The sequence below is a fragment of the Macadamia integrifolia genome, chromosome 3 (assembly GCF_013358625.1).
Source record: "Macadamia integrifolia cultivar HAES 741 chromosome 3, SCU_Mint_v3, whole genome shotgun sequence".
NCBI lineage: Eukaryota > Viridiplantae > Streptophyta > Magnoliopsida > Proteales > Proteaceae > Macadamia > Macadamia integrifolia.
Genome location: NC_056559.1, coordinates 1,653,308 through 1,668,537, shown reverse-complemented (window position 1 = coordinate 1,668,537; position 15,230 = coordinate 1,653,308). Strand labels below are relative to the sequence as shown.

General features: G+C 38.4%; 1 protein-coding gene across 6 annotated transcripts in view; it reads left to right on the top strand.

The window, feature by feature from the left end:
* Positions 1 to 15,230, top strand: part of LOC122073993 (BEACH domain-containing protein B-like) — an 83,789-nt gene that overhangs the window by 27,700 nt on the left and 40,859 nt on the right. For all 6 annotated transcript variants that reach the window (XM_042638752.1, XM_042638753.1, XM_042638754.1 and 3 more), the window contains 9 exons: positions 265 to 726; positions 898 to 1,225; positions 7,492 to 7,950; positions 8,046 to 8,204; positions 8,299 to 8,448; positions 9,251 to 9,406; positions 9,618 to 9,659; positions 9,782 to 10,126; positions 11,107 to 11,280. In XM_042638752.1, the coding sequence (XP_042494686.1) occupies positions 265 to 726; positions 898 to 1,225; positions 7,492 to 7,950; positions 8,046 to 8,204; positions 8,299 to 8,448; positions 9,251 to 9,406; positions 9,618 to 9,659; positions 9,782 to 10,126; positions 11,107 to 11,280 (2,275 nt within the window). The remainder of the gene's footprint in view (positions 1 to 264; positions 727 to 897; positions 1,226 to 7,491; positions 7,951 to 8,045; positions 8,205 to 8,298; positions 8,449 to 9,250; positions 9,407 to 9,617; positions 9,660 to 9,781; positions 10,127 to 11,106; positions 11,281 to 15,230) is intronic.

Here is a 15,230-nt window from a genome sequence, read left to right as displayed (position 1 = left end):
GCGGGTAGTGAATCTTTTGATGTAGGGGTCAAGCGAAGCGATCATTCTTTTATAATACGGTTCGAGGCTCCAGAGAATGGATGATCAGTTAGGAGTAGTGGCTCAGGTCTACCAATGCTGATTGGTTACCCTGCATTCCAATAAGTTACACTATATATGTTTACTGATTGTTCTGTGTTATTTTTTGTTTACTATTTATGTGCATCAAGTAACTTAGTTAAATTGTGTTCAAATTGTTTGTGAGATCCTTGACAACTGCTCAAGCTTTGGGAATTTGAACAACTTGCAATTTCTTTGTGAAAATGGAAGAGTGCATAAACTTGTACATGGTATATTCTGGCCTGCTTTCATGGTTCAAGAGCTCAGACAGCGGAGTATGGACTCTTCTCTACAGGCTGATCTTCACATGCCTGTTCTGGAATCCAGAGAGGAGATTCCTTTAACAGTCTCTCCAACAGGGCCTCTTGTTCTGTTTGACTATGATGTTTCTTATTCCCAATATCGGAAAGATTATGCTTCTAAATTAAGTTGTGTACTTTGTTCTTTCCTTCTGGTTCCTGAAGATATTCAGTTAGATAATGTCCAAGCATCTGTTGGTCGTACTGCTGTGGCAGTTTCTCCAATATATTGGGAGCTCTCTATAAAATGGGTCATGAAGGTTCTTCTTACAGTGTTCCCTTGCATGAAGGCTTACTCTACTCAGGATGAGCTGCCAGGACATATAAGGTTATTGTTCAATTATATATGGATTTCTTTGTTTTTCTTTTTCTTATTTTCTCCCCCTCTCGAATCGAATCTTTCTTAAATTTGGATGAGGTTTAAAGTTTAAACACTATTTCTTTGATTTTATTCTTCGCCTTCTCTTTTACTTTCACTTATTTTACATTTTTGTTGCAGGGTTATGGTCAATACATTAGAACATTGTGTTCTTTATGCATTCAGAAGGATTCTTGTTTCTTCACCACCATTACTTGAAGTATTTCGGGAAGAGGGAATATGGGACCTTATTTTCTCTGAGAATTTTTTCTACTTTGGACCAACTTCAGGTGAAAGCTCTAGGGAACTCGTGACAGATATAGAGGGGGTTCCTAGTTATTCTGATCTATGTTCTACCTCTGGTTCCACCTCTAATAAAGTCAAATTGGGTGACGTTGAAATTCTTCAAAAGGAGGTGATTACTTTTGTGGAGTTTGCTGCAACATTTTGTGGGAGCTCACATAACTTGGTACATTCTTCTTTTTTCATCTTTATGACATCCTTTACCATACATATTTATTATGAATAACAAAAAGCTTTTTTGGCACATGGCCATCAGTAGTAGCATATGCTTGGTTGGACTGGCATGAGCCAATCTGGAAGCCGAGACCAAGGAGAACCAGGTCCAAATCTGGATTTTGGTTTCACCCATCCCAAGCCCCGCATAGCGCAGGGACCAGCACTGGGCAATGGCCCTTTGAGTATTTAGGGATTTTTTTATTTTATTTGTTTGGTTGTTTTTGTAATTGGTAATTATTATTTTAATGCATGTTAAGCTGTCGATAGTAGGAGACTGGGTCCAACTAGTTTTGAATTCATTTTCTGTTTCAGATGATGATTAAGCGTTAGTCTTTGTTCTTTGAGTTTATTTATATATAAGCATGTGTAATCGATTACTCAAATTAGAATGGAAGTTTTTTGGTTCCTTATTAGCTAAGAAATGCCACTGTTGCCCAAGTTCTTTTGGCTGATTGTTTCTCTCTTCTCATTCTCACTCTCACTCTTCTTGGTTCAGTTCATTTCTGAAACTGTTTCCCAGGTGTTCTCTCTCTTATTTCTCTTCTTTGTTCTAGTTTTTTTATTATTTATATTTCCTCCTCTCTGCTTGAGCTCTTTAAAGTCTATCTACCATCCTTTCTGTTCCAACTCCATCCCCATGTTGGTGGCATCAGATGGCTCCTCCCTCCACAGTGTTGAGAGCACCATATCAGAGGCTGTTAACTAGTTCAAGAAGTTGTTTAGATCTTCTTCGGCTACCTCTGGTCCGATACTTGAGAATTTGCTCAACAAGTTCATCCCCAGTCATCTCATTAGATCCCTCTAGGCTATTCCCTCAAGAGGATGAAATAGTAGCTGCAGTCCACTCTCACAATGCCAACAGAGCTCCCATGCCTGATGGTTTCAGTATGGGATTTTCTCTTCCTCCTGGGATATTATTAAAGATCTCATTTGGGCCATCAAGAATTTTGATGCGAATAAGTCACTTGATGGGCTTATTTTATTGCAAATAAGCCTTGGGTTGGGTTATGTATGTGTTGGGCCTTTGATCCCATGTGTTTTCTTTGTAATGGGCCTAAAATATGGCTAAAAAGTAGGAAAACGGGATTTAATTCATTATTTTAGTTAGAGTCCTATTTTGAGTCTATTTCCTTTGTTATTTTAGTTTTCTAGTCAGTTTAGGTTTTCCAATTAGTTAAGGATTGGGTTAGGCTTTTCATTTTTAGTGTTTGAGTCAGTTTTGAGTCTTCTATATAAGTTTGTGAGAGGCTACAACATTGAACACGAATTTGATTGAATGAAAAAAAAAGAAGAAAGCTTTGTGCTGGAAAATTGTGAGATGCAATGCTGTGAGAGACAGCTTGGGTGAAATGCCCATGGGAAGAGTGAGATACTTGACCCAACCTATTCCCCTACCCCCATTCTTCCCTTCATTCTCTATTTTCTATTTTATTCATTCCATTGGTCCCTGAATTTGATTTTTATTGAATTTAAAAAAGATACTGCATGGGATTAGATCACTTATGAACCAATCTTACATTATTTAGTGTCAGAGCCATGGCTGAAGAAAGCTCCAACCAATACTCACTGGAGGATGTGATGAAATCCCTCCAACGGCTGAACACAAGGATGGATACTATGGACCTAAAGTTCGAAGAATTGAAGGAGGCTCTTGCTGCCCAACCTAGTGCTCAGCCACATTATTTTCTTGGGGAATTCTTTGAATGGGTGCATAAATTGGACGTGTACTATGACAACTACAACTTGACAGAGACGCAACGGCTTTAATATGTTTGCTCCCAGATTAGTGATTGCGTTTGAATACAAGGGAGAGTCCATGAAAGACAACTTCAAGCTTAAGGACATAAGCCTAGAATCTGGGAAGAGATGCAGTACAAGTTGGTAGGCATGTACCTATCTAAGCATGAATGAAGAATGTACTTCTCTCCACCAGATTTTCAAAAGCCACCTGTATGTCACAAGATTGCTATTGTCGAGAAAGAGTTGGTCATCATTGATGTTCCTATTAGAGAGATTAATGTGGATGAAGTCGAAGGCAACATAGTCACAATTGTGGACAAGTAAGGAGAGTGGTGCTTCAACATCTGTGATGACTGTGAACAACCAAAAGGAAGATCCTAAGGAGCTTGAGATTGAAATTGTGGAGGTCAAGAACACAGCGGTTAAAGGAGGTGTACATGTGGCTGATCCTGTGGATACATTTGAGGTTGTTGAAGCTGAGCATGTGGAATTCGTCATCCCATTAAAGTATTTTGAAGATCGAGCTCCTCACATTCTAGAGTACATCCTTATTATTAAAGAGCTACCTGAATTTTTCTATAGCTTGAAGATGGACGTGCACCATACTATAATCACCCTCACACTCTACAAAATTCGAGGATGAATTTTTTCTAATAAAGGGCGAATTGATGCAGATACGTCACTTAATGGGCTTATTTTATTGCAAATAAGCCTTGGGTTGGGTTATGCATGTGTTGGGCCTTTGATCTCATGAGTTTTCTTTGTAATGAGTCACTTTAATGGGCCTAAAATATGGATAGAAAGTAGGAAAACGGGATTTAATTCATTAGTTTAGTTAAAGTCCTATTTTGAATTTATTTCCTTCGTTATTTCAGTATTCTAGTCAGTTTAGATTTCCCAATTAGTTAAGGATTGAGTTAGGCCTTTCCTTTTTAGTGTTTGAGTCAGTTTTAGTCTTCTATATAAGTTTGTAAGGGGCTACAACATTGAACACAAATTTGATTGAATGAAAAAAAAAGAAAGCTTTGTGTTAGAAAACTGTGAGATGCAGTGCTGGGAGAGACAACTTGGCTGAGATGCACATGGGAGGAGTGAGATACTCGACCCAACCTATTCTCCTACTCCCATTCTTCCCTTCATTCTCATTTTCAGTTTTATTTTCATTCTGTCGGTCCCTGAATTTGATTTTTATTCAATTTAGTAAAGATCCTGTCTAGGATTGGATCACTTGTGAACCAATCTTACATTAAATTTCTTTTTCAATCCAAGTCAAATCAATGGGATCAACCATACTGTAAGGATCAAGTCAGAGATAGAGAAAATCTTATCCTCCTTTCGACCCCTCTTTGGGGGTTGTGATCCCCGCTCTACCATTTTCTCTATGAGGGGTTTCTTCTTTATCTTTCCCGCCTTCCTCCTCTTTTAACCTCTTACCACCCCTTTCAAGTAATAATTCCCTCAATCTTCTTGATATAAAGGGAATGGGGAAAACATGATTTTTAGAGTTGCCACCTAGGATTTTGGGTCTAGAACCCTATTGGGGAGCCCAATTTCTTTTTACGGAACAAAACTCAAAATTTGACTTCATATTTAGTCTTTTAATAGAGATATGGGTTTGTTTCAGGGGTACAAAAGTGGGGAAAGTGTTAGGCACCTATCTCACCAGAAATTCCGGTCATTCTACCAGATGCTTGATTTCGGATATTCTCCCTTGAGAATTTTTACAGCTATAGGCCAAAATGCATGCTATCTTTGCTAGAATGATATCATAATGAAAGTAAGTAGGCATTTTATATATGCTAACAAATTAAATAATAAGCATCTATATCACACTCTTATGAAATGATGGAAATCAGTACCATAAGAGCACATGAAATAATGAGAGATCATACCAATCATCACATTCAGTAATGAAATATTTATTATGAGATCACATGAAATAATAGAAAATCTATTATCAAATCACATGAGACAATAGAGAATCTACTATAAAATCACATGAGATAATAGAAGATCTAACTTATCAATACATGAAATGATATAAAGTCTAAACCTATCAACACATGAAATGGTAGAAATCTGAACTTATCAGCACATGAAGTGAAAGAAAATCTAACTGCTATTTTATGTAAAGGTCACATAGCATGACACATAAAATGATAATTTAAACTGTTATTTTATGCAAAGAATGCATGACATAACACATTCAATCTCATAGGAAATAGGAAATAAATCGTCATTTCATGTGACAAACACATGAAATAATGCAAAATGATGAAATGGTTACCTGTGACCATATGATGATGACAGCTAGCAAAGGGGAGATCCCTTTACTCCGTTTGTGTATTTTTGGCGATATCCTCTACTCAGAGACAAGGCTTAGCCTTCTTCTCTTTCTTGGAGGAAGTGTAAATTCTGGTATTTTGTCAGGATTTTGGTAGAGTTTCAGCACTAGGTACTGGTTTAGAGCTTTAACTTCAGGAAATTGGACAGAGTTTCGGCACCAATATGAGGATTTGGAACTGATACCGTTTTGCTAATTCGGAAGCAAAGGTTTGTCTTTGCTATCAACTTCAAGACTTCACGAGCAGAGGGTTCATCATTGGTATCAGCTTTGGGACTTCACAAACAGAGGTTCGTCTTTGGGATTTTAGAACATGGGTTCTTGGCTTTGGGAATTCTCCTTTGGACAAAGGGTTCTGACTTGGCTGGGATTTTGGCTCTAGAGTTTTTTCTCTCTAGACGGTACTTACCAGCATTATGAGGCTCTCTGTCAAAGACTTCTTGTGTAATTTGTGAAGAAAGAGTTCACGCATATATAAAGAGGTAAGTCAGGGGTATTTTAGGATTTTTTTAAGGATGAAATCAGATATACATGATATTTTCTGATTTAAATCCTCCCAGATCATGACATGTATTTTACTAATCTAATGTGCATCAACCATGAGGGGATAAGGCAAGGGTAGTTAGGAAATTAAATGGTAAAAATCTTATTTTTACAGTACAAATCCACCGACAAACTTTTCCCATCTCAACACGTAGCATGAAGTGGCAGAGATCCAAAGCTGTAAAGGCTTCACAACTTTGGGACCAAAGTCGTAAGGGTTTCATGGGTTTGGATCCAAAACCGTGGAGAAGCTCACAATTTTGGACTGTATGAGATTTTTATGGTTTTGGCTCCGAAACCGTATGGGCTTCATGGCTTTGGCTCTTGGTCTAGCCAGAATGGGTTTGGTTTGGTTTGGTTGGTTCAATATTCGGGAAAACACTACGACATCACTGAGTGTCCGATTTTCACACAAGATATCAACAAAACTGTATTTTCGTATACTATCCGATGATATGGAAATCAAACCATGCTATGCTTGGTTGTCATATTCTGGCAAAGGGAATCAATGACCACTTTCGGTTACTCTCCCCGCATCATTAAGCTATATTGGGTTTGGATTCCTGGCCTCCTTTACACTCGACCGTACTCTACGAATTAAGGCAAAGTGGGTTTAAGTTGGGGATAGCTGGGGTTTGACCAAGTTTGATTTGGTTCATGCCGAAAATTGGATTCCTTCGCAAAAGAGAGAATACAAGAGTCATCCTTTGTCCATAAATCATCATCGTCGAGGTGGGGGGGGGGACAAAATTAGGTGTCTGCACGTACCTTCCACTATTTCATCCCCAAGAAGAAAGGTGCTTCAGTTATGACTGATTCTGATTTCAGGCCCATCTTTGTGTGCAACCTCTTGTACAAGTTTATTGACAAGGTCCTTGCCAATAGGGTACAATTAGTGGTTGACTTGCTTGTCTGAGATGACCAGTTGACTTTTATATCTGGGAGGAGTATTTCAGACAACATCAACATCCTCATTTGTAATGAGATTGTTAGAGGATTGGACCGACAATCCCATCTTTCTGCAGCCCTTGTGAAGATTGGCATCCACAAAGCATTAGACTCCTTGAGGTGGGACTTTATCACCGAAGTCATGTTAAAGATGGCTTTCCCCTAGTTTTTGTTAATTAGTTCAGCAATTTGAAGTTTTGAAAGCATCCAACTATTTTAGTCCATAACTCCATATATGCTCGGACTGGAGTCATAACTATTCATTTGTTGTTGTAAGAAATATTGACCTAGATATGCATAAATAATGCCAAGGTGGCTTGTGCTTCATTTTAGCAATTATATCTTGACACAATTTCCCCATATCCAAGCATTCATCTTACTTCCACATTTACTGCAAATTTTATTATTATTGTTTGATAAAGAGTGAAATTCCATTTTTCTTAATTCTTGATTGATCCAAACAGCTTGCCTTTGATAATAGGTAAAATTGAATTAGCCATTTCTTTTCTGTTTTTCATGGTAACTTCAGGACTTCGTCCAATCTGATCCAAATGGAGAGATGTTTTTGAGTAGTTCCTATCATGTTGAACATTGTAATTTCTTGAAATTTCACTTACCTGTAAATTTTCATGTTGTGGCAGCCTGAATGTTCTGTTTTGTTAGATGCACTTGAACAATCTGCTTGTCAACCTGAGATTGCTAATGTTCTTGTGAGGAGCCTACAGCATATCCTACGGCTTGCAAGTGAGAAGACTGTTGCTTCTTTCAAGACATTGAATGCAAGTTTGAGGGTGCTCAAAGTCGCATCCATTCAATCCCATAAATTCAGAAGATCTGGATGCATAAGCCCTCTTGTTGAAGCTCAGTTTACGGAAGGTGGTGTGCCACAAAATTATCAGGGCAGTACAATTGTGAGAGCTCCAAGTTTGCTTAACTGCATGAACACTGCCTTTGAGCTCTTTTCTGAGTATCTATCAGTAGCAGATGATTCAAAGAGTTTGGTTTTACATAACTCTTCATCTATTGATTGTTTATTCGATTTGTTCTGGGAAGGAGAGTTGAGGAAGCAAGTTCTGACACATATTCTCGATCTGATGAAGGTAACTTGATTATATTTCTTTACCTGATTTCTAATTCCCTCCCCACCTCTCAAATGTGCTATAAATCTTTTTCGTTGCTTAATCAATGCATGCAGCTGCCACCATCTTCCAAAGAAGATCAAGTAGCACTGTTGCGTTTATGCTCTAAATATTTAGAGATGTTTACTTCTATAAAGGAACGGGAAAAGAACTTCGTGGAATTGTCAATTGATCTATTGGTTGGCATGAGAAATATGATTTTGAGTGATCAAATGGTATGCACAGCATTGGATTTTTTATATTTCAATTGACAATTGCTTATGCTGTTATGTCATTTCTGATATCCTGCAAATTTTATTTTCTCTTCAGCATTATCAGACTTTATTCCGTGATGGACAATGCTTTTTGCACATTGTCTCTTTATTAAATGGCAATCTTGATGAGGGTAAGGGAGAGAAGTTGGTCCTGAATGTTCTTCAAACACTGACCTCTCTGCTTACAGGAAATGATTCCTCAAAGGTAATTATGTCTTATTTTAGTGCTTCATTTCAGTCACATCTGTGCAACTAGTTTTCTAGATGGTGAAAAAATCTGTTGCAACTAAATACTATGGCAACTTCTTCATTGGGTTGCTTTGTTACTCTATGTGGGATCTCTCTTTCTCTCTCTCTCTCTGAATTATTTCGAGTTTGCCATCTTAACTGAAATAGTAAAACTTATTTTTGTTAGTACATTCCATTATAGGGAATAAAATTCTCTCCTGATTGATTCATGTTCTTCAGTGGCACTCAAACATATCATTGTCTCAAATTTACCTGGATATTGTTTTGCATGGGAAAGTAGCAGAGCCTGTAGCTCTTCAAGTTTTGTTTTTACACCTACTCATCACCTTTAAGTGGCACTTCCATATATGCTGTTATTTTAATACAATAATCCCCGCTGTTTAAAAATAACTTTCTTTAAACATTAGATGATTCATAAAATCACTTAGTTTCTCCGAAACTTTAATCTGTGACTTTGTTTTACCGTTATCTGTTGGCTTGCCATTTAATTCGCTAGTGATTATTTGCAAATGATGCTTGTGTGATGGTATTGAACTTTGAATCAATAAGGGCGGACCTTGGCACAATGGTAAGGTTGCTCCATTATGACCTAATGATTGTGGGTTTGATTTGGGAACAAGGTTCAAAAACTCATTTCGTTTTGTCATTTCAGTCAATCCAAAACAACCAAAATTTTGACACTTTTTTTTTTGCTTCAGTGTATAGTGTTACTTTTATTAGTTCTACTTCATTGCTTTTCTTTCTTTTATTGTTTGCAGGCTTCTTTTAGAGCTCTTGTGGGGAAGGGTTATCAGACATTGCAGAGTTTGTTGTTGGATTTTTGCCAGTGGCAGCCAAGTGAAGGGCTTTTGTGTGCTCTGCTTGACATGCTTGTTGATGGAAAGTTTGATATCAAATTGACATTTGTAATAAAGGTGACTTTTATGGATACCTTATCTAGATGGTATTTATAGTTATATTGGCACTGTTCATCTGATGAAAACCTGGGAATATTCCCTTTATTTGGTGATTTAATTTCTGTGTACTGGGTGTATTGAATTTGTTTGTCTTTAAGAAGTTTCAATTGTATGCATCAGTTTTGCCGCAGACGTTGATTTTGACTTTTGTTTTTCTTTTTTGTCACAGAATGAGGATGTAATCTTACTTTTCTCAAGTGTTGTACAGAAGGTCTGTAACTCTGATTTCCCATGTCAATCCAGCAGTTCTCTGTCCATAAATTATGTTGATATCCTTGTTTGTACGAATTCGTTTCTTTTCTAAATTATTACTTTCTTATTGTGGTTGGACAGAGCAGTGATGCATTGCGGCATTATGGGCTTAATGTACTTCAACAACTACTAAGAGACTCCATTTGTAATCAAGCTTCGTGTGTGAGAGCAGGACTACTTAATTTTCTTCTTGATTGGTTTGCCCAAGAGGAGGATGACACTGTGATTTTGAAAATTTCACAACTAATTCAAGTTATCGGTGGTCATAGCATTTCTGGGAAGGACATACGGAAATTTTTTGCCCTTCTTCGTGGCGACAAAATTGGGTCAAGGCAACAGTACTGCTCATTGCTGCTGATCAGTATTCAATCTGTTCTTAATGAAAAAGGGCCCACTGCCTTTTTCGATCTCAGTGGGAATGAATCTGTATGTTCTTGCATTATTAATTCCATTAGCATTATTATTTTCTGTGTTCTCTAATAGAGTAGTAAGTATAGACTGTACTTTAGTTTACATCCAATAAATTTTGGTCCGAGCACATTGAGACTTATTTTTGCAAATAAGTACAAGTAACCACTGAGTTCTCTTTGATCAGATGTGATGATATCTGGTGAATTGTGCTGTAAGATATTTTCACTGATTTGTGGCCATATTTTTCTCTAATTGTGGTAGAAGCCTAGAAGGTGCAAGCCTGCCTCACTGGTGAAGTCCGTGGGATGCTCTACCCCAGACCTGGGTTTGAGTCCTGGCTATCGTAGAGTGCTCGACTGCTAGTAGTGCTGCAAATCAGCAGTACTGGGGCTGCCCGGGGGAGGGGAAGGAACCTCTAATTGGGCTATATAAGTTAAGGGAAAGAGAATGTTAACCGGTCTCATGGTTTCTGCGCCAGCGGGCGGGCCGATGGGAGAGCAGGCGGAGGCATCAACCACATGGGGCAGGGCGGTCTTTTCATGCAGCCTGTCTGGGCGTTGGGGGCATGACCGGTTAGCGCTCTTTTCCTTATAAGTTAACTCGTTAATCTTTATGGGACCTACCTGGGGTTGATAACCCAAATCCTGTTCTGCCATTCCATCCTATATAAAGCCACAATTAGCTCCTAATGGCTCATGTGCTCACCACCACAACCTAGGTCATCTTAGGCCTAGGATGGCAATGCCCGTATGATCCTAATCTGATGGGCTGACGCAAACCCCAAAAGGAGTTTGACAGTTTTGGTTCAGGAAATTTTGGTATGGCATTAATCTGCAGACTTCTACATTCTCCTCTTTTTGTCCTAATTAAATCCCTAATTGTTGCATTTGGAACTATGTGGTTTATTCTAGACATTCATTGGCTAGAAATATTTTATTGTTTATGTAGTTGAGATATTTTGAGTTATAGCTGACTTTTTTTTACCCCTGTTATAGGGAATTGTGATAAGAACACCTGTGCAATGGCCTCATAACAAGGGATTTTCCTTTTCCTGTTGGATCAGACTAGAAAACTTCCCCAGAACAGGAACTATGGGTTTCTTTAGTTTTCTCACAGAAAATGGGAGAGGGTGCTTTGCTGCACTTGGAAGAGACAAGATGGTATATGAGGTAAAATTTTCTGTCCGACTAATTTGTTTCCTAGGCTTGATATCTTGTTCAATTCTCATGTTCTGCTCATATGCCATGTTTGAATTCCTCTTTTTTAATTTTGGATCCTTGAGTGGTGTCATTGTTGTTTTATTCACTGATTATGGTGGATTCGAAATAGTTGTGGTGGGGCTTTTTCATTGATTTATTGATTTGAAATTGCTTGATTTCCAAAACCTTTGAAATTTAAAGTGAATGTAACAAATAAAATTTCCACATTCTTTGATCCAACTGCGAAAAGAACACTGCCAAAGGAAAAGAATTTACCTGATATTCAATTTAAAAAAAAAAAAAACTACACTAGAGGAAGTGCAATTTCAATACCTAAGATTCATAAGGTTGATTCGTAATTCCTTTACGTTGTCAATTTAAAAATGAACACCCAAGGAATAACCAAACTTTTTAAACTCGGGCATGGTTTATGTCGGAAAGGTTGGTGAGAGGACCCCTACGTGCATGGGACTTTATATATATATATATATATATATTTTGGTTTTCCAGTTTTATAGTTTTGTTATTTCAAGATTCAACCCAAATTTCTCTTTCCATTTTGTTATCCAAATTCTTCTTCCATGGATTTGTCTCATATTTGTTATTGATCATGCATGGAGCAATGCAGTGTATGCGACGGTACATCATCATCTCAATACTGATATCAAAATTCCGACAATTGAATGGCATGGATATTTCATTATCTTGAAGAGTTATTTAGTTCATTATGTGTATGCTACTTAACGTCAAACCTTTTGAAATGGAGAACAGTATATGTTGGTGTATGATGTCTTGTATTCCGTCGCAGTTTAATCCAGGGAGTACTGGTGTAGCACCTAGATAGGCAGGACGGCGGTCCCGCTAGCAGGTTAGCGGGCCGTGGGGGTTGCAAGGGGGGCAGGAGGCCCCCTGCATAGCAGAGGGTGTAGGGGGCGCAGCCCCCCGCTAGAATTTTTTATTTGAGGGCAATTGTGTACTTTCCAGATTAGGGTTTTTTCGCAATATATTGTAGCGAAGGTTTATTTCTCTGTAATGCAAGCAATACTAAGAGGTGTGAGGACGAGCGCTGTAACCCTATTCTCCATTGATAGTGAAGCAGGATCTCATCTCACCGGGGACGTAGGCAACCTTGCCGAACCTCGTAAAATCCGTGTGTATTGTTTGTTTTGTTTTTCCATTATCTTTTGCATCGTTTTAGGGTTGCGTTTCTACAAATTGGTATCAGAGCTCTAGGTTTCCGTTTTCTAGGGTTTACTATCACGATGGCAGGGAAGGGATCGAATGTCAAGTATGATATCGAGAGGTTTAATGGGAAGAACAATTTCACCCTCTGGCGTAGTTAGGACGATAAGTCTCATAATAATCTAATTTCTGCCACAGACCATGCAATTCAATGTAGTTCTGGGTAAGGGAGAGCTCCTTCTGGGTGGTACAACGAAGTTTCCGTCATGTCTCAAAGCACTGAGCACTGTTCCCAACATGGGAGTTAAGCAAGAATGACATAACTAAATGGTTGGAAGATTCCCATTTTTCCTAAGAGGGACAAGCAGTAATAGGACAGATGGTTTGACCTGTGGAAAACTTGGAGTAGCCACGGTAACTGGACAAGGTAGGAAGATTTGAACCACATCAAGTAGTTACTCCCATCTAGCTTGATGGAGCTTGTAGGGAAGGAATGGTTCAGGAACTCAAAAATACTGATTGAAATTTAGACATTTTGGTAGTTTCAATGAATCTTGAGATATAACATAGTATTATTGAAATTTTGGTCCAAATTTTAGCAATTTTTTAAATTTAAAGCCTACATTTCCAGCAATAGTAAAAAAAAAAAAAAAAAAAAACCCCGAGATTTCTAACCTTAAGGGAAGGTAGGATAGTGACCATAGGAACCATGACTCCTTCCATCCGAAACAGTAGATATGGTTGAATCGTCCGTAGTAGCCATAGCTACTGATCTCAAGAGAAAAATGCTTGGATGAGACAATCTCAACCAACCAAGAGCCTACAAGAGCTTAAAGGTTTAGGGATTTCGAAGAAAATCACAGAACTAACATGACGTGGCGAAAAAAGAGCCCTCGGTGGGATAAACTCACCACTGAGGGTAAAGCTAGATGCTACCCAAATCGAGAGAGAGAGAGGCGAGAGGAAAAAGAGGGAGAAAGTGAGAGAGGCGAGAGAAAACCTAAAGGAGAGGGAGGGAGGGAGAGAGAGAGAGAGAGAGAGAGAGAGAGAGGAGGTGAGAGAGAAAACCGAGAGAAGACCGAGAGAAGAGAGTGGGAAGGAGATGGGCTTAGGTCATGGGGGTAGGAGAAGAAGAGGGAGGAGGCGATGATGATGGTGGTTGATTTAGGGTTTTGGGAAAATCCCAATAGGGATCTCAAGCTCTAATACCATGATGAATTTGGGAATAAGACTTGTATCAAAGTAGACATTAGCCCTTTTCTATTTATAATAAAATGGATATGAGTGCAATTACAGTTCTGCCCTTATACCCATAAAACCACATTACAACATGGTGCCTAGGCGATGCCTTGACACCGTTGCTTCAGGGACAAGAGTTAGGAAAAAAAAAAGCCAATGGAGCTGAGGAGCGAATAGAAATAAATGGAAAAAACCAAATTGGGAGCCTTTTTTGGGGGTGGTTGTTTGGAAAGGAAACCAGAATCTTACCCCTACCTAAGCCCTTGAGAGAAATCAGGAAAGACCAGCCCACCCACCTCAACCATACAACCTCTTCCAGGGACTTAAAAATTTATAGCTTTTGTCTTTACCTATGTTCCTTTAATTAAGTTGGCCATGTTTTAGATCCATTAGTGGAGAACATGTCTGTTTATGGGAGTCATAAATTTCTGTTATTTGATTTTGTTACTCAAACTTTTGGCTCATCTATATAATAATACTTCATTATGAGGAGGATGACAGGATACCTAATTAACAGCTTTATACTATCATCAATTTACCAAAGGACCAGATGTGGAAGAGGAAAGGAAGTTCATGGAAGTCAGCTAAGTTTGGAAGATGAGGTTCCCCTTGAGTTCCTATTTTTGCATTTGTTTTGTCTCTCGATAAGGTTTTGGTGTTATATAAATTCCGACTTAATGGCCTTCTGCTAATCAATGTTATTTATGTTATTTTGAAGTGGAATCGGCCACGCACACAATCCTGAATTGTCATGAAACTAAAATATATTGATATTATTCTTTCGTCTGTTTAGTTTAATAAGCTTGGCATGGCTTAAGAATGTAAATAAATTGTTCATTCAATGACCTAAGAGGCTAAGAGTCCCTTTGGAATAAAAGGAAGTGTTTACGCAAAATTTTGGCCATATGCAGTGTTTTTCTTGGTGGGGGTGTTGTTGAAACATGAAAGAGAGAAACAATACGGTATCCCAGTTGTTATCCAAGAATTTGGGTTGATATTGGTGGGTACCTTGTAGATTGGGTGTCAGTTATCAAACAATTTTAGGGAGTTGATACAAGTTCTTTTCTTCCAGTCGATGTTTGCCACTTCTTGATTTTTTGCAATGTGATGTGGAAAGCTAGTTGGGTACCATATGGATTGTGATGTGGGACTTTGAGAGAGACACTAGGACGATGTGGAATGAGATGACTACATGTATTTAGAAGGTTGCTAAAGATGTCCTAAGCGAATCGAAAGGAAAGTGTCATCCTTCTAGAGAGACTTGGTGGTGGAATGATGAGGTTCAAGCAAGGTTCACGGTATTGAGTTTCGACCCTTGGGGAGACCGAAATTTCGGTTGAAACCTCGGAAATTTCGAGGAAACTGGGGAATTTTTCCCGGTTTGGTGGAAACATAGGTTTAGACCCCCAAATTTTTTATTTTTTTTTTGCTTATTTTTTGTGTACATCCGATTTTAAACATTTTTAACACATTCACATAATTAGTTTCATTTAAAAAAA